This window comes from Geospiza fortis, unplaced genomic scaffold (genome assembly GCF_000277835.1).
Source record: "Geospiza fortis unplaced genomic scaffold, GeoFor_1.0 scaffold403, whole genome shotgun sequence".
Taxonomy (NCBI): domain Eukaryota; kingdom Metazoa; phylum Chordata; class Aves; order Passeriformes; family Thraupidae; genus Geospiza; species Geospiza fortis.
In genome coordinates this window covers 4,930,819-4,949,528 of record NW_005054336.1, presented here as the reverse complement: position 1 = coordinate 4,949,528, position 18,710 = coordinate 4,930,819, and the positions used below count along the sequence as shown (strand labels likewise).

At 39.3% G+C, this 18,710-nt stretch overlaps 1 protein-coding gene across 2 annotated transcripts in view; it reads right to left on the bottom strand.

Moving 5' to 3' along the window:
• Positions 1-1,193, bottom strand: part of PALMD (palmdelphin) — a 43,708-nt gene extending 42,515 nt beyond the window's left edge. For both annotated transcript variants that reach the window (XM_005422094.3, XM_031057931.1), the window contains exon 1: positions 1,151-1,193. In XM_005422094.3, coding sequence (XP_005422151.2) covers positions 1,151-1,191 — 41 coding nt within the window. In that variant the 5' untranslated portion in view covers positions 1,192-1,193. The remainder of the gene's footprint in view (positions 1-1,150) is intronic.
• Between the last annotated feature and the right edge of the window lie 17,517 nt (positions 1,194-18,710).

Here is an 18,710-nt window from a genome sequence, read left to right as displayed (position 1 = left end):
AACTGTCTGTGCAGGCATCTATAGATAGGTTGGGGGTTAGGGAGGGGAGGGGCAAAATACAACAGAGAAAATTGAGATTGTCCTTTTATTTCAATCTGAGGATATCATTTAGAGAGGCAAGAAGCAGAAGATTAAAATTACCTTTTTTTCAGCAACTTAAAGAGAAGGTTAAGGTGTTAGAGTATTTGAAAGGTGAAATAACCAATTCTGAGAGTGAGAAAAGCTGAGCAGGAATTGTAATTTGCAGAGGTTAGGGACTGAGAAGTTAGGTCAGACAAAATCCTCATGAGAATGTGACTTCTGATAATGGAATCATCACATGAGGCAGCAGGAAACTCAGTGTGGGGGGTGTTTAATGCAGTCCATTGCTGGATATAGCTCTGAGGTCTGAAGAATGTGCACAGAGCAAAGCAGACGTAGCATTTGTTGATACGTTTGTTACACATAAATATATTTGTTACTTGGTGATGGCTCTCCTCACAGTGGTTTTTGATGCATTTCCTGATCATACAGAATGTTTAAACAACGAGAACTGGCTAACAAGACTCGCATATTAAAATAAATTATTCTAGTTTTGACGTGAAAAAGTCTGATTTAAATTAAGGCCAAACCACAGAATCTGTGTATTTATGTAAATTGGAATTATTGCTATGCATTGCTGCTTTGCTGACGGCCAAATCAGCACAGTGACCACTGTATTCTTCTGTATTCACTATTTCGTGTCACAGAAGCAGATTTAGAACAATTAGATTAAATCCACCTAAATAACACCATCTTTCTTCTCCATATTCTCTTTCTATCTTCTCTCATCATTTTCCCCTTGTCTCTCAAGAATAGCTGCAGTCGCAGGCACACATATTTTAAGATTTGTGTAGCTCTACCTTTGAAATAGGTACTCATCCATTGTGAGCTGGCACAAATGCATTGAAGTTATAGTGCATTCATACAAATAGTTCTCTGTCCTTTCCTCCCACATCTGAAAGCACAACTCATACTCCAGATCCACACCACAACTGTAGATGTATAAACTAGGAGGTTTTTTAGTAAATAAGAAAAGCAGAATGAAGAGCAGGATGAAAATACAATGTAAAGACAGATTTTGATAGACACATTTCTTAAGAAAATAGATTTTAAGAAACAGTGACCTTACCTTTTTTGTTGTTGGTCATAAACCGAAGTGTGAGACTGCATTTTGATGTCACATTTATCACCACCACTTTGCAATTGACAACAAGGTAGAGGACTGGAAGTAGCAAAGCCTGAGATTATAGATCCTTTTGATGCTATGTTATTGTGCTTTCTTCATGCCCATATCTATCCAGATAAAGTCTTTTTTGGGGCTAAGATAAACAGATGGAAACAGATATTTTAGAAAAGTCCATGGTGGGCTAAGGAGTACTTGCTAAAGACTTGTCCTCTGATAAGTCAGTTGTCATTGAAGGGACCTACTTGTCTTGTACGTCAGTTAAAATCTAGTAAATTTTTAACCTGCTAACTAAGAGACCTGGGGCTGTGTGATTTATAAGTGGGTGTAGCCCTCACTTTGGCATTTATTGTGGCCCTTTGTTCTGGACATATCCTAGCTAAATTAGCAGGTGAGATAAAGGCTGTGATTTACTGTAATTTCTGAACAGGTAAAAATGCTGGGCAGATGCTAAAGGTTGTTTTTTAAAAAAATTATACACTTTCATATGATGAACTGTTTTAAATGAAATTGTTTCTTGACAGTACCCAGGAAAAAACAACAGCAAATGTATTCTAAAATGGAGCTTCTGTGATCAGGGAATTTTCTTAGAGATACAATGAGAGTGCTATATTGGATATGTAATCAATACATGTTTTGTTTCATGCAAAATTGCTTTGAGAGCAATAATTTCATGTCACCTGTTGGATTTTCCTGTGTCAATTTTCACAACACCTTGATTTATCCATTTAGTTGTGTAGGAAGAATGTGAGGGAAAATGGCTCTGTTTTTTGGCAGGATGCCCTCTGAGCCATATCTCAGACTCTACAGGATTCAACATACACTTCAATAACAGAGAATATCTCCATCAAATCTTGAGGAGACTTAGCCAAAGGAATATTAATTTTGAACTGTTCAACCTGTACATGAAACAAATTGAATAATTTGGAAAAGCTGCTTTTCTAAACAGGTATGTCAGGACCAAAGAGCTAAGGGAGCAGAGAGATAGTGAACAGGTCAGAAACGTGAGGGACCATAGCCTCTTTGCTGTGGAGGTTTCAGGGACTGGGAAATCTCTGAACTATAACATAAAGGCATGGTCTTTTTCATTCTTTCCATTTTGGCAATGTGGGATCTCTTTGCTTTGTGGGAATATTCAAAGGCCAGCTGGAATATTTTTATATGTTCTGTAATATGAGTCAGAGTAGGCTGGCACAGGCTTTGGTTAGCACAGAACAGCAGCTGTGCGGCAATGTGTGACCAGGTCCGTGCGACGTGGCTGGTCCCAGCTGTGTTCTGCAGCAGAGTGCCCCAGTTCCCAGGGGTTCTCCTGCTGGCTGAGGTTACCAGCCCAAAGTAAGGTCTGCTCCTCCTGATAGGGAGATCTACTGGCTTCTGACACTCACTAGTCACAGGGTTTGGCCTCCTACCAGCAGGGACTGAAGGCAGGTGAACTCTGTCATGGTACCACCTCCTAGCTTTCCTTCTTGGCTTATTCCCATTTTGTGGGTAGGTAAACAAAAAATAAGTGGAAAATACAGGTTTGTAGGTGTCCTTTCTTCACTTGGCCAGGTAGAACTCCTACAGATCCTTTTATTCTCCTCTCTGTGTTGCCCTAGTTATTTTTTCTCCAGGAAAAGATAAGAAAAATACCTTAAATACTAGTAAGAAAATAATTTTAAAGGAGGTTGAGACTAATCTTTAATGACACTGAGTATCAACTCCTTTAGTCGAGATTTGCATCTTTAGATTACATAGGAACCCAAATGCTGTGATTGTACAGGCATTTCCTTTAGAAGGAGCCCTGTGCATGGGGGATCCGCCGGCTGTCAGCAGTGTGTGAGTGTATGTGTGTCTGTCTGTCTGTCTGTATGTGTGTGTCTGTATGTGCGCGGTGTGGGCAGTGATGCTGCAGCCGCTGCCGAGCTCCCCGGGCTCTGGCGCGGCCAGCTCTCCCTCTGGCGGCCACTGCATTTCTTTTGTGAGTTTTTTATCTCTGGAATTGTTTTTAGATTATCTCTAAAAATACACATGTGGAATTGTTTTTTGGTTTTTTTGTTTGTTTGTTTGTTGGGGTTTTTTTTGCTACAAGCCTATCAGCATATTTTAAAAGGGGTGAGAAGTTAAAGAATGATATAATTATATAATTTTTATGCATCCCTTATATATGCATTTTTAATAAACACTTACTGTGTGCCATGTTCAAGTGATACAAAAGTTTAATTCTGGTCTGCTGTGAATGGTTTGGTCAATTTTGAGTAAAAAAAAAAGCCTGAATGATGATATTAAAACCAGGATGAGAGGGTAATGAACTTAGACAAATACTGAGAAAAGACTGGAGAGGAGATGGACCTGCCAGACTTTGGTAAGAAAATTTAGTTCCAAAGGATAAATTTTTTTGTTTATTCATGAAAGCATTATCTGCATCTATGTGGTGCATAAGGTAGGATCATGCAGTCAGTGCTCTACAATCAAATCTATGCACACATGTACATTAAGGAGCACTGACCACTTTGACTTTATGTTATACTGAGACCTTTGTCTTGACATAGTCATGTCTATAGCTTAAAATTAATATTATTTGCTGGACTACAGGAATTTTGTTCGTCTGAAAAGGTGATTTTTGTTCCCAGAACTGCTACACAGTATTATAGATGTCATGATACTTCCTTGATTACTTTCTTTTGACTCTTGCTACTATTGAATTTTAACCCAAAACCACTTCAAAGCAAGAGAGCAGCTTTTCCTCCTCTGTTATGATATCACCTTTTTCACTGTTGCTCAGTTTAACCAGAAGAGAAAACAACTGAACCATTCAGGGCAGCTAATGATTTATGCTTCATTATTTTTTGTTCTACTGGCCAGGTCTGAAATGCACAAGAAAACTGTGTGAAGTGTCAAGTTTTCTATGCAGTTCTCATGTAGTGCCACCTAAATCAGTCAAGAGCTGTATGTACTTAGACTTCCTTAAATTCGGTAAAAAGATTGAGAAGCTTAAGTTCACAGCTTGACTTAAGTTTCTACAGATTTATAAATATTACCCATGATCACTAAGAACTGAGCAACTGCAGGGGATAAAAATTGTGTTTCATTTGGCACCAGATCACCATTGACATTAGTAACTTCGAAATTCCTTAATAAAGAAAGAAATTCTTAAGTGTGTTGTAAACATTTCCAGATAAATATACACATTTGCTATTGTCTTCTACCCCCCTCACAGGGTGCTGAGAATAGATTGTTTTGGAGTTTTGTTACTATATTTAATTTCTGTCTGAAGAAAAAGAATTTTATTTCCATTGAGGCATATCAAAATATCTTTAATTAATTTTGTGTGATTAGATAAAAAAGAAAAAAAAAACAGCTGAAAGTGTCAAAGGTCTTAAGCCTGTAAAAAATCCTGATTTTTCTTCTGTCACCTGAATGCCACTGGAGAAACATCCAAGACACTGCTTGGCGCTTAGCTCTGTGGCTTATGTGGCTTATGTTGCATAGATGCTCTAATTTGATTGAAATGTAAAAGCAATTTTTACTCCTAAAGGGAGTAAAATTACGTTAAATTGCTTCATTCCATTATCTTTGATTTTTTAAAAATTGCCTGCCTATCTGTTTGGCTTTTACATAGCATCACTTTACTTTGGAAGAAGCATCCTGATTCCACTTTCAGGGATGCATGTCTGAGCATAGTACAAAATAATTTTTCCCCTCTGTATATTGTGCTGTCAGGATCTCATGCAGAAGAATTTATAGTGCATCTAGATTAGTAATTTAGTTCAGATCAGGAATGTGCTTCTGAAGCAAATCTGCTCATCCCTGGTAAATGTGCTTTGATTCATACCATGGAGCAGACTTGGGGTGCTTTATTGGATCTCTTTCAGATTAAACTGAAAGGACAATGTTTTCCAAGAGCATTTTCAATGCTCACTGCCTGCATTCAATCCCTAGTGAGACCAGATTTGTTCTTTTTTGAGATAAACCCTAATGAAATATTGATGGTAGCATGTCAGGTCATCAGCACCCTCTCATTGCCCAGCTCTGTTTCCAGTGAACTCCAGTCCTTGCTGATGTGGACATGGCCTCTGACTGCTTAAGGCTCCTTTTAGCAGAGGTGGTCTCTGACTCTTTGGCCTTGTAGAAATGTCTCTTAAAAATCACTCTTTTGTGGGGACACACACCCAATTGCACTTCTCCATGTTAGGAGGGAAGAAGGAAGGAAATAAATTCTTTGCCAGAATCCAGTGTGAGATTTTACTGTACATGTATCAGATTGTTCAGTACTGAGGTTCTGCTCTGCTTAAACTGGACAAGCTGGGATCAGCTGTGGTTGGATTCAAAATATCCCCAAAATCAGAGCATTCCCCAGGTACTTTCTGCCCCATCTACAACAGTAGGGGAGAGGAAAGAGACACAAAGGGAGATTTGCAAGCAACAAAAGAGATCATCCTCTCTTTATGTCGTATAAATAACTGGTGCTGGAGTCTTCTGGGACAGATTTTCCCTTCCATATTCTTTCTTGCCTTTCCAAAAACCTTTTCCAAAAAAGAAGTGATAGAGGCTGAACTTCAGATACCATGTTTCTTCATGTAGTATGTTTTTGATAAAGCTTGACTCTAGTGAGACTAGAAGAAAAGTATATTTCAGTAAGGAACTAATGAAGCCCCAGTGGAATGCTTCTGGACTGACAGGGACTTAATGGCAGGGCAGTGTTTTTCTGGATTTTAAGGAGATTAAAAAAATGCTGCCCTTTATATGATACTGTTAATAGGCTGACTAGAACAGAAGAAGTTTGCAGACTGAGATGTAGGTTATGCTGTGGAAAACACTAAGCTCTACATAAGTGTTGTAAAGATTTTAGGTATAAATCATAGCCACACATTAGGAAATTTAATTGTTGGTGCTTCCTCAAGTCTGGTTTTGGTGTGGGTATTTTGTGTTTCTTTGCTTGTTGGCGGGTGGTTTTGTTTGGGCCTGTCTATCCTGTGTGTTGTCTGTGTCCCCCTCCCACCTTCTACCCTCCTCTTTTTTCCTGCTCTGTAGCAGTTTTCTGCAGATTGCAATGAACTCTAGAATAGAAAGTGCATTAAAATTCAAATCTGAATAGATTGAGATCAAATATCCTCATTTAATGGGAGTACCTGGTGCCTACAGGACAGTTCAGAAAAGTTTTGAATTGATCCTGGTTTTCTAAATTTTATCATTATTCAGCACTTGTTGTTTTAAACTATGTTTGAAGCTAGCACTCAATATATCTGAGGTCAGTGTATCTCTAGAAATACCTAAGAAAAGGAAGTGATAAGAAAATGATCCTCTTTAAGATTTTAGGTAATTATTCTATAGAATTAGGATAATCTCTGGTTAAAGTACTCTCCAGTTACAACTTCAGTCCAAGCAAATGGCTTGAACTGAGCTCACAAAATACTTGACATGCTTCAGATATGAAACATGCTGGCAACTTTTGTTTCTCATTGGAACTCCTAAGCAGGAAATAAGTTTCACAGAGTTGCTATTGTAGAAGTGTGTTAGTAACTCCTCTTTGCAGTCAAATGAAGCCTTGAAGAATTTGGAATAAAACTGAGCTGTCCTAATGAAACAACATTTTAAAAATGGTATATGTTTCCATGTATAAGTATCAGGGCTCTAACTGACAGCTATTAAATACTGTGGTTATAATGGCTGAGTTAGCAGCCTCAGCTGCTGGCTGGCATTCAATATCGCCAATATTTTTCTCACTTAGCTATAAAAATGGGGGTGGAGGGAGGGAGGGAGCCATGATCCAGTTTTTACTAGTGGGAAGGTGCTTAAGATGCAAATGAAAAACTCTCCTATCCCCTCTTTCAATATGTACAGCAAGTATATTCAGCCTGTCCTTGCCTTCCTTTGTAAAAAGATATTTGTTATTTGAGACTGAGCTGTGCAGATTTCTGTGCTTCTCAGTGGCTGTGCTACAATATAAAGATCATAGATTTCATTCCCCTGTAAGGACACCTCTTTCCTTCTGCAGCAGAAACTCATTAATTTTAATATACACCAGTGAAGCAGGTGAGTGGGCTTTGAGGTCTCCTTCATAGCAGCATGTTCTGTTGCTTCTGCACCACTGAGTTCATTATTGTTTTATTAATAAAGCAAGGAGGAATGCTGTGTGTACAGTCCTAAAGCTGTCTTGCTCAGATATCATAGGGCATCAGCACTCTTCAGAAACATGGAGAGCCTGCTTGAAAACTGAAATGAAACATTCTTTGTTTTGTTCAATCCTCAAGTGAGGAACATGGGGCACATATTTCCATGTGGTTTGCTTCTTTATTTTCTTCTTATTCTACAGTTATATAGGTCGAAGGCCATGAAAACTGGTGGTGTAAGAAATAAATACAATGTTATATAGGGCCAATAAAGGGCTTGTCTGCACTCTTCTACCAGCAACTGTATAAAAGGTGTTTCCTCAAGCCTCTAATATTTAACTGTGCTGACATGAGTACTTTTAGAGGTACATATTTACTTTCTGTGCTGCTTCATTAGAATTGATAGAATTTAAACCTTGGGAGTGCAGTTCCACTTATGCCAGTTCCCAAGTGGGTCTGAAAGTCTCAGCCCAGTTCAGCCAGGATGCATAAGGAGACATTCATCCAGTATTCAGAGCAGTTAAAATTTTTAAGGGAGGCATGTAGTGGTGCACAAGACCTGTATGTATTGGTTGGGGTCCAATTCAGATTTGAATTCAGAATGGATTCAAATGAATTCAGAATGGATTCAGGTTTCATATAGCTGTCCAGCCACTTTGTCCCACTTCTGTTCTGTCATTGCAAAAATAAATAGCAAATACAGAATCTGTAAGTTTCAGCACTGTCATTTGAAGTTAGTACTCAGGCAAAATAAGTGGTCACTTCTGCAAATCCAAATATTAGGCATATTTCTACTTTGTTCATTAAAGAAATGTGTATTTAATGTTGGTTTTAATTCTGTAGATTTTCTCAGGACTTGGATGTGAAAATTAAAATGAAGCAGAAATTTTTATTGTTTCTAAGACCAAGTTTCCCATCTTTTCTGTTTTTAGGTTCCTCTCTCCTCAGAGTCCCTATGTAAATATGCTCTTTTTTTTCTGGTTTGCCCCAAGACTTGTTCATTCTAATTTATAGGCCTCAAAGTCTCCTTTGTATGTAGTAATTATCATACCTGAAAAATGTGCATCACAAGCTCCAGAAGAGCCTTATTTAACTTCCCTCTCTTGTTTCAGGAAAAAGAATGAAGGAAAACATATTGGAATGTCTCCCCATGCTGCTGTCTCCCTGTGGTGATTGATTGGTGTCCTGTCAAGAACTGCTTGCCTTGATTGATGTGTGCTGTGATAGAGGGATGTGCAGTGCTTGCTTGTTTGAAGTTCCATGTAAGACAGAAATGTTCTTTGCAGCATCCTTCTGTTTTGCTCTTGGAGCTGGGGTGTGGCTGGGCAGCAGAGAGGCAGCCTTGCTCTCCTGTCCTGGTTACCTACAGAACAGGTTAGGTGAATTCTTTAGCAGGAAGACAAAGCAGCTGAGCATGTTTGGCTAGGCAGGCTTTTGCCTGGCATGCACAGAGACAGGGCTTTTGTGAAGATCAGAGTAGACAAAAAGCCAAGCATTGGAAATGCTCCAGGAGAAGCCTTTCCTCAGAACCCAGAGTGGTATGCTGCAATCTAAAGATGAAGCAAAGTTTATTTATATATTGTTCTTTCCTGTGTCTGTATCAGTGCCAGTGCTTTCACAGTTCCCTCAGAGTTTTACCTGCCATCAGAAATCCAGAGTTTAGCCAGATGACTGTTTCTGAATCTTCCACACTGCTCTGCTGCCAGATGTATGAGAAGGAGGTGAAGGTTTTGATGTCTTGGAAGCAGTGTGGATCCATCTAAGCCCATTGGAAAGCTTCTGTTACTTTTTATCATTGCCCCATCAGGCAGAAGATAAGATTTGCCTTGGAGTGAGTAAACAACCTGTTTATATTTAAGTAAATCACTGGGAGAGTTGGTAACACCCCTTACTGTGGGAGGAGAGGTGTTTTCCATGACCAAATGTCTGCATTCCCTGAGTTAGGAAGGCATAGTCAAGATGCTGGTGGCTGGCAGGTTAGAAGTAACTGGCTAGCTATCAAGAAATCTCTGCTAGGTGATTGAAGAGATTTAGATTCAGAATGGTATGCTGGAATATGAACAGACACATAAATTAATATCCTCCCTCCATCTTGAGTACTCAGGCAAAGGGAACTGCATGGCCAGCCCAGAGTCTGGGTAAATGTTCTGGCAGGGGGAGCTGCAGAGAGATGCTTGCTGCCTGAGAAAAGGTAAATTCTTACTCTGAGAGATCATCATGAAAAGCATTGAAGATTCTTACCCAAAGAGAAATTCAGGCCTGGAGATAACTGAGATTTAGAAAATGTCAGATTTTATGAAAAGAACCAGATGATGGCAGCATAGAATGCAACAGAAAACTGGGAAAATTCCTGAGTTAAGTAGCATGAGACCTGCCCTTGAAAACTGAGTCAGGGATCAACCTTTTCATCTAATCCTCCACTTCAACAATAGCTTTTGAAATACAGGTTTATAGTTCTGGAAAGAAGAAAAGAAAACAGTGATTTTTTTTCTGTGTGACTGTGTTGATCTTCCAAAAGCTAAGCAATAAATCAGCTCAGAAATCTTTTCTATATGGCATGACAGATAAACAGTTCTGCTTCACCCTTTCAGACCCTGAAGTCTTGTATTCTGTCCTTAGCTGCATAAATTCTTCTAGCAAGTCCTACCCTTCACTTTCTTAATTTCTTATCATCAAGACTTTTTCTGTAGCTACTGAAGCCTCCAAAGGAGAATTCAGAATGTATCTCTAGATATAATAAGAAACATAAACCATGTGGATATTATTTTTTTCAAGAAAAAAGCTTAAAAACACATCTGAATCAAAGATGATTGACTTGGGCCTCTAAGAAGCTAATTTTTTTTGTTGTTGTTGTTGTTGTGTGACAGAAAAGTGCTGTCTCTATGGCAAAATATCAGCCTGCTAATTCCTGGAGCACTGTTTAGTGGTATTGGCAAAGGTCAAGTTGATCACTGGGCAGGGACTGGTTTCTCCAAATCTACTGGTCATGGAAGAAGGGAGTTGGGTTTTTAGCTCTTCAGAATTGCTTCTGCAGAAATATCCATACAGTCCTGGGGAAGCAAGCATGTGGCTGAGCACTTCCAGGACACGCACTGTTAGGAGAGATGAAGTGAAGGCAGTGAAGCAACACGAAGTCACAGCACATTCACAGTTGCTGTGAATACGACTCACACACATGTTGATACAATTTAGAAGTGAGATTGCACCTCTGTTTGTTGGTAATTCTCAATTTTGGGAGAATTTCCACAAGCCAAACTGCTCCAGTGATTTTATTTTAATGTTTATTGAAAATGTTTGCATCACAAGCTTATAGAAATAGTTTCCTGGATAACCAAAAGATAAATGGCTGTAATGCACTTAAACATTGACTGCTTTTTTTGACAACAGAGAAAAATGAATTAATGCTTGTTACATCTGCAGACTCCTCAGTCTCCTTGGGATTTAATTAGAAATTTCAAGGACGTGAATACTTTACAATGCTGAACATTTACGGAAAGAAGAGTTGCTGCAAAAAGGAATGGAGACTGTAGCAGCTTCTGGGTGGAATGGGAGTGCAATGGGTTTGAAGTTCATCTGATCACTGGAATGGCAAACTCTCACTGCTGCTGTGACATGCTCTGGCTCTACAAATCTCAGTTACTGTACCTTTGACCCTTGGTTCTGTGCAGAATTGGCTCTTTTGCTTGTGCTTACCTCCGCTATCTAGAAGGGAGGTAGTCTCCTACGGAAAGTGAGGATTGTCAGGCCCTGTTTCACTGGGCTACCTTGAAAAGCACAAAGAACAATAATGTTTATCCTTGTATTTTTGAAAAAAACATCCTTGGGACTGCACTCACTGTGAGTTTCTACTCCAGCACTTGCAAAAGACAAGATTCTTGCTTATTCTGGTTCTATTAGTTATGATAGTAAATAAGAACATTCGAGCTAGGAGAAAAAAAAAAAAGAAAAAGAAGAAAGTTGACTCTCATTTCTGTTCCTGAGATATCTTACAAATAATAGGAGTCTGATTGATTGCTCTGGCTGGTAAAAGCAAATTCAAATCATTCAGTAGCACCAATAGGGAATTTCTAGAATTCCCAAAAACTGAGAAGTGACACACTTGTAGCCTATGGGGAATAAAACAGGAAGGAGAAAATAATGAAGAAAAAAAAGAAGAAACAAGGTACCTGCTGCTGCTTACTGTCCAAAGCATACTAAAATCCTTGCCAAGAGAGACAAATTGCTTAATACCCATACAGTGCTTTGAAGATCTAAAGTACAGTAAGTGTTATTATTACTACTTTTACTACAGCTAAGAACTGAGATTGCTCTTCTAAATGGATATACTGAGTTTGATCTTTAAAACACTGTATTAAAAAAGGCCTGCATGAAATTTTTCTGAAAAGGAATGAATGATACGGTACATTTATCAACACAGTAATAGAGCATTTGCAATTAGACCCTCAGCTTTATATGGGGAGAAAGGAATTTCTGAGTCAGCATGTGGTGCCATTTAACATATTTAAGGGTAGTTTAATGATAGCCTTTTCACATCCTTTTAGTGCACATGACTATACAAATAAAAAAAGGAAAATTGCTCCTGGGGGTAGGAGCGCACTGTGGTCATGTTATTCGACACTTCTGACTGAAAGTCGTGTCATCAGGAGGTTGAACAAAGCATGACCATGAAAATGGGCATCATAATTGTAGAGTAATACTACTAGTGCCCACTTTTCAGGAATGCTAAGTGGTTGCATGTCAGGGGTAAGCACATAGAACTTCCACACATGGCTGTGCTGTTCCCCCTCAGAGATCTGCAATTCTTATAATGAAGTCTTTGGTGTCTTTCCTAACCTGTAATTTTCAAGTACTGGTGTGTCTGTTGTACAGTTTCTGTCTGCTGTTATTCCTTTGAAGTGGACAGGAATATCTGGACAATGGATCTTGGCACAGTCAATTTTAAGAGCTAGAACAGCTTCAAGAAAACTCTTTACTCCTAATTAGCAGCTAGTTAAATACACAGGAGTTTTGCAGCTGTCCCATGGCTATACTGAAAGTCATTACACTCATGGTTACGAAACGCTACAATGCTGGAATCAGGAAAAGACCTGCTGGTCATTTACTATAGATCAGTAACATTGTCCTTATCTTTTCTGGGATAGGAAGGACCACTATGGCTGGGTTATGAGGATAAATGTGATATTAAGACTGCTGGGACTTTGTGTGACCTGGCATGGATTACTGTGGATGGGCAGAAGTTCTTAGAAAATCAAAAGATAGGACCTGGAAGCTGAACTTTCTGAATTATTGGAAAATTCTTGTTCCAAAAGTCTCTTTACATAAAGACATGGTTCCAATTTCATTTTGAGTGCAGTGAATTATTTTGTTGTAAATTGTTCTGGGAGCTCTATAAATATACAATATAAATTATATTGTATGTCTACTTAATATTCATTTGATTTGTTGAGCAGCATTTAGAATTGCCCTCCTACAGCAGACAAATATAATATGAATATATCTACAGCACATTAGACACTTTGGGACTGAAACAAGGTTCAACCTGGAAGGTAGGGTTGGAAGAAGGTAACATTTTCAAATAATAAACCTCACTAAGGAATTTTAGATAGTTTCATTTGAAAATTATGACTGTTTTCTTTGCTGACCCTGATACATATTGCAATCTATCATCGTTTCTATCTCCTACTGTTCATCTTCCCCAACATGGATAGAAAGAAAATTATATTGTCTTTGAAACAACTTTTTTCTTGATTATTCTTGCTTCAGTAGTGACATTCATGACAGTATTGGAAGATGTCCAGAGCCTCCCACACTCCCACCTATAACAAATACACAAATTAGTATAACTTTTCTTGGCCACATTACCTACTGGGACACTGAGATTAAGATGAGGTATACACATTTACTCTGCATATGTACAGTGAATATCTGAAAAACTGAAATGAAATTATCCACTTAGTATTCTGTTCTGTTTTTAATGTCTATATTTGAAGACAATTTTATCAGAGTTGCACTTATCAAAAGGATTAAACTACTTCTCATAAATTCATGTATAGGGTGAAACTGTGCAGATTGCAACTGGTTTGTAAATAGAACTTGTCCACCTGTGCTCCTCTCACAATTTCAGTTTGCTGTGACTTTATTTTTCACAGCTAATTAGAAATAGTTTTATAGAATTACTGTGTGCTCTTATGTATGTCCAGGTTTTACCCCAGAGATATTTGTGTTTCAATTCTGAGTGAAATTCTTCCTGTACAGTAGGTGATTTGCAAGGTCCTTTGTAATATTTGTTGATAAAAGGTGCTTTTATCTTTACTACCATATGGCCTGTTCATGTTTCCAGTTCAAATCCATGGGGAAAAATCTCTCAGCAACATCAACAGAAGCACATCTGGTCCACACACACAGTCTGCGACAGAGTATTCTTTTGGTTTGATTAGTCTTTCTATGCAAGTTCAAATGTATTGATGATAAGAAGAAGAAACAAAGCTTCTCAAAAATGAAACACACTCTACAATGTGTTTGAGGTATGCCAAACACTGTTCTCAGTAGAGACTAGCATTACAGATTTTAAAGGGGCTTGGTGAGAGGGAAAATTGCTTGTAAGGGCACAGCTTACAAACCATCTGGACTTTCAGGTCAGTAGTTTGCTGCAGAAAGGCTACAGACAGTGCATATTAAAAGACAATGTTATATATTTTACTAAGTTCTCCTTTTCCCCTGCTGCTGACCAGTGGTGCACTGATACAAAAGTAAGTAATGACTGTCGGTGCAGTTATGTTGTGTGATGCTTTCAGATGAAGGAAACAAGTACTTACCCATGGGATATGCTGATTATCATGCCTGCAATGCAGGCAGAGTTTTCTTCTACTGCTTACAGAAAAGCATGCCAAACTTGTGTCAGCGATTCTTTCCATTGAGCTTCTTGCATTCTGAAAACATTTTCAAGATAAAAATGACAATGCCAGTGAGAATGAACCTTGACAGCAGTATAATAAAATGTGTGGGAGGCTACACTCAATCTGCAGACTCAAAGAAAAATTTATTCCACCTCCAGTCCTGCAAGATGTGGTATTGGACCAAGGACTTTCAGTACAAGTAGCAACAGCACACAGTCTAATCCACACACAGTGAGAATAATCCCTTCTGGTGCATGCAATATTAATACTCCAGGATTTTCTCCATCTGTTGTCATGTATGCTTAAAGTGTACCTCTTTGGGGCAGGAAGTGACTTTATTGGTTCATGTATTTACTTGTGCCTAGCACAGTTAGGCACTCTTAGGGGCATATAATCACTACTGTAGTGCAAATAGTTTTTTTCTCTTGAAGAACTCACAGGAATGAAGGAATGATATTACCCCAAGGCAGAGGGGTTGGACTTGATGAACCTTTCCAATTTAGCATATTCTGTGATTCAGTATAAACTACTTCCTAAAAATAGGTCAGTTTTTTGTAACTAAATGCAAATATAAAAGTTACCTCATTACTTTGCTTTAATGAAGGTCCAGATTTTCATGCAATATAAATTATATAAATCTACTGAAAAATGTAAAAGAGCAGCAGAAGAGACTTTCTTTCAGTACTGGTGGGAAAAGAAAACCAATAATTATGGTATATGTGGTGAAGATAGGAAAAGGAAACTGGACTTCCCGACAGCTCTCGGCTCTGAGGGGATATGCCACACATGATTTATGAAGCATGATTTCTCCTGTAAAACCCAGGCAAAAACTCCTTAACCAGTTCTTTAACCCTGAGTACTAAGAAGCTGGACTGTAACTCTACAGCCATGTTAAGAGGAGCATTCCTATTTGGAATTCTGCTGCAGTAAAGAGGCAACTCTCATGATTATATTGCTGTGGGTTTATAGTGCTTCATGTGAATTTTTTGTAAGTTAGAGTCATTAATGACTAACAGGAATCAGGAGAAGGGTGATGAACTTCAAACAGCTTCAAGTAAAAAATGAATGCTTGTCGATTTTGAAGAAATTCTGTGAGTTTCTAAATATAAAATTAGAGTATTTAATTGCCCTTTATAGACCGTATGTGTTAATTATATTAAAAATCTAGCAAGATTAAAAAGTAGTTGCATAAAAGGAGGGCTTTGTCTCTATATAGCAACTTCTAGAAGAAAATTTGATCCCAGGCTGCCTCTTTTTTTCCCTCTTAGTATACTGAGTACCCTCAACAATTAATTCCCAGCTGTTACTTTTTAGTTTATGAATAGGTCACAGATAAGAAATAGATTAGACTCCTGTTTGCATATTCACTTATCCTTTATTGTCCTGCTAGCCTGCACTTTCTCAAGTGAGTGGTGAGCATTTTTCCAGCAGTGTGTGCTAGAAAAGCAGAGGTAAGGAATGTCCAGGTGGTTTGCTGCTCTGTTGAAGTATGTTTGTGTTTGGCTGATCTGAGAGGAGAATTACATTGCTCATCGGGGAAGCTAAAATATGTGCTTGTGTCTTTTGGGTGATGAACATGCATTTCAAACGTATTCCATTAAAATATTCCCTCCTGGGATAAAAGTGCTTTTGCAGAGAGAGACTGCTCAAAGGAGATAGGAAATTGAAAAATGGACATTTCTTCCAGGAAAACATTCAAGAGATTTTTTTGTCTTCTAAGATTTTTTTTTCATCCTGAATTAAGATAAAAAGCAAGAGTTCACAGTTTCTCTTGGGGTAAAACTCTGTTTTAGGAGAACCAGATTGGAACTTTCGGTGCTTCTTTAGCTGCTAACAGGCACTATTTCTATCACCTGGGAGTGGTTTTATTTCTCAAATTCCATTAATTTCTTTTATGCAAGTGCTTTTTGGCTGCTGGTATGTTTCTTTCATAGTAATTTTGACCAGCTCAAATACCCAGGGTGGGATGTAATTATGAATGTGAAAGATTGCAATGACTCATTTAACTACGGAGAAGTCAATTTCAACTTGCTTGAACTGTGAGGGATCACGGAAATTTCAGAAAATTCCCCCGGCAAAAAAGCCCTTTGCAAGTGGGGAAAACCGGCACTTATCATCGAGGAAAACCAGAAAAGTTTTGTCATTCTTGAGCGTGCACGTTTCACGCCAATGGATGCCCGCAAGCGTCCGGGGTGCTGTGCTGTGCTGTGCTGTGCTGTGCTGTGCTGTCTGTGCTGGTCTGTGCTGTGTGTGCTGTGCCGTGCTGTACTGTCTATGCTGTGTGTGCTGCGCTGGTCTGGTCTGTGCTGTGCTCTGCTGTGCTGGTCTGTGCTGTCTGTACTGTTGTGTGTGCTGTGTGTGCTCTGTTGTGTGTGCTGTGTGTGCTGTGCTGTGTGTGCTGTGTTTGCTGTGCTGTGTGTGCTGTGCTGTGTGTGCTGGGCTGCGCTGTCTCTGCTGTGTGTGTTGTGCTGTCTGGGCTGTGCGTGCTGTGCTGGTCTGGTCTGTGCTGTGCTGCGTTGTCTGTGCTGTGTTGTGCTGTTCTGTACTGGCTATGCTGTGCTGTCCGCGCCGGCGGGGCCGCCCGGAAGCACCCACAGCCGGGCCCGCCGAGCCCTTGGGAAAGGCTCGTGGGCCCTAAGAAAGGGGGAAAGGCCGCAAAGGTGCCGAGCAGCGAAAAGAAAAGTGTTAAAAACAGCCCTGCGACCCCTGGGGTCAAGGCAGGAGGGGAGGAGGAGGCAATCTGAGCCCCGGAGCAGAAATCCGTGAACTGGACGGGAGCTCCATAAGGCAGCCAGCAAGTTCCCTCAAGTCTCTCCGATGTGAGGTGATGCAAATTTCCTTCTAGGACTAGCTTGTTACAAGCCATGGCAAAAAAATATCTCAGGCATGGGAGAGCACATGTCCTTCTGAAGGAAATAATGTGTGTTCTTGCCTGAATATTTTCATATGTGTATTTGTATTTTAAATCTTCTGAAACAAACAAAAAGGTGTGATTGCCTAGGAGACAGAAAATATACAAATATATTTCATTGTTGAACTGGGTCATTCACTTTTTGGTCATAATTCTTAAAGCACTGGGAGTCTGATGATACAGTCATCATCCACACTAGGCATTGCCACAAAATCTCTACAAGGAGTTTTTCCATAAGGTGAATTCACTTCCAGTCAGGCTGCAGGGAGGGAGAGCCCAGCCACAGACCACAGGCTGCAGTGAAATCACTAAGCAGGGCCCAGAGCTAGAAGTGCTTTCCTTAGTTGCAGTTTCTGGTCACTGGCCTGAGTACAGATAGCCCTCAGCCTCCTCTTATCCTGTTTGCTTTTCCAAAAGCAGTGTGATATTTAATTAGCTACAGTTTGTCCGTTCTTATAGTGAAAAACAAATATTTGCAATTTACATTGTGTAGTACAGCATGTTAGATCTGATCCAGCCTAAGAGAATGTCAATGCAAATGGTCTTCCACATGCAGCTCCTGCAGAATTTAACATGAGCTGGGCCCTGAGGGGTCCTTTCTGCAGAGGGACAGACCTGTGCTGTCTCTAGCTTGCTTCAGGAAGCTTGCTCCAACTTCCCAGGCTGTTTGTCAGTCAGCAGGTTTTGACTATCTGCCTCTTCCCTGACCATGTCAAGTAAACTACTTATGGAGTGGATGGTCCAAACAAAAAACTTTTAAGCATGGTAGTGTGTTCAAAGTATCACAAAATAATAAGCTACTTTCTCACCTTGCAAAGCTTCCTACTTATTTCCTGTGTGCAGTTACAATATTAAAATCAATGTTATTATTCACCTGAGTGTGTGCTGTTTGACATAAACAGGGGTTGCAGAATCAGGTCCTCATCTGAATTATTGAGAGTATAAATTGTATAAATCAGGGACTAAATCAATTACAGTCACTGGAGATGAACCAAAATCCTTTCTGTTTTTCAATGTATAAAGAGTTCCTTTTTTTTCTTTAATTAGACTTTACAGCTCTTTCTTGTACCCTTGACAATTTAACTGAACTTATCCAAACTGAGATCTCATTAGATTTTAATTTTGTGGTGAGAGCATAATTAAGATAAGCCGTCAAACAGCCCTAAAAACACAATCCTTTTTACCCCAGTACTTGGAGTTCATCAAGACATAAAGTCCCTAAATGTTGCACCACAAATTAGTCTGGGTTGGATGCTTAAGTAGAGAAAAGGTTTTGCTGTGGTAGTGCACAGTCATAAGAAATTGTTCTTAAAACATTTTGGTTTTACTGAACTGCAGCTGGGAGTTCATCTGAAACCTACCATTTCATACTGGGTTTTTGATCAGTCAGGGACATGATGTAGTTCTGTGTCACATAACCTGAGGCATTTTCACATGCCTCTGCAGGGCAGACCAGTTGATTGCAACTTGTAAATTCACCACTTAGGCAAACTGTTATGTAATTGCAGGAAGATGTCTAATCTGCCTTTGCCCTAAGCTGTCACACATGGCTGGGTTCTCGGTGGCTGCAAAGCAGTTATTGAAGGCAGTGGAAATCATGCTGCTCT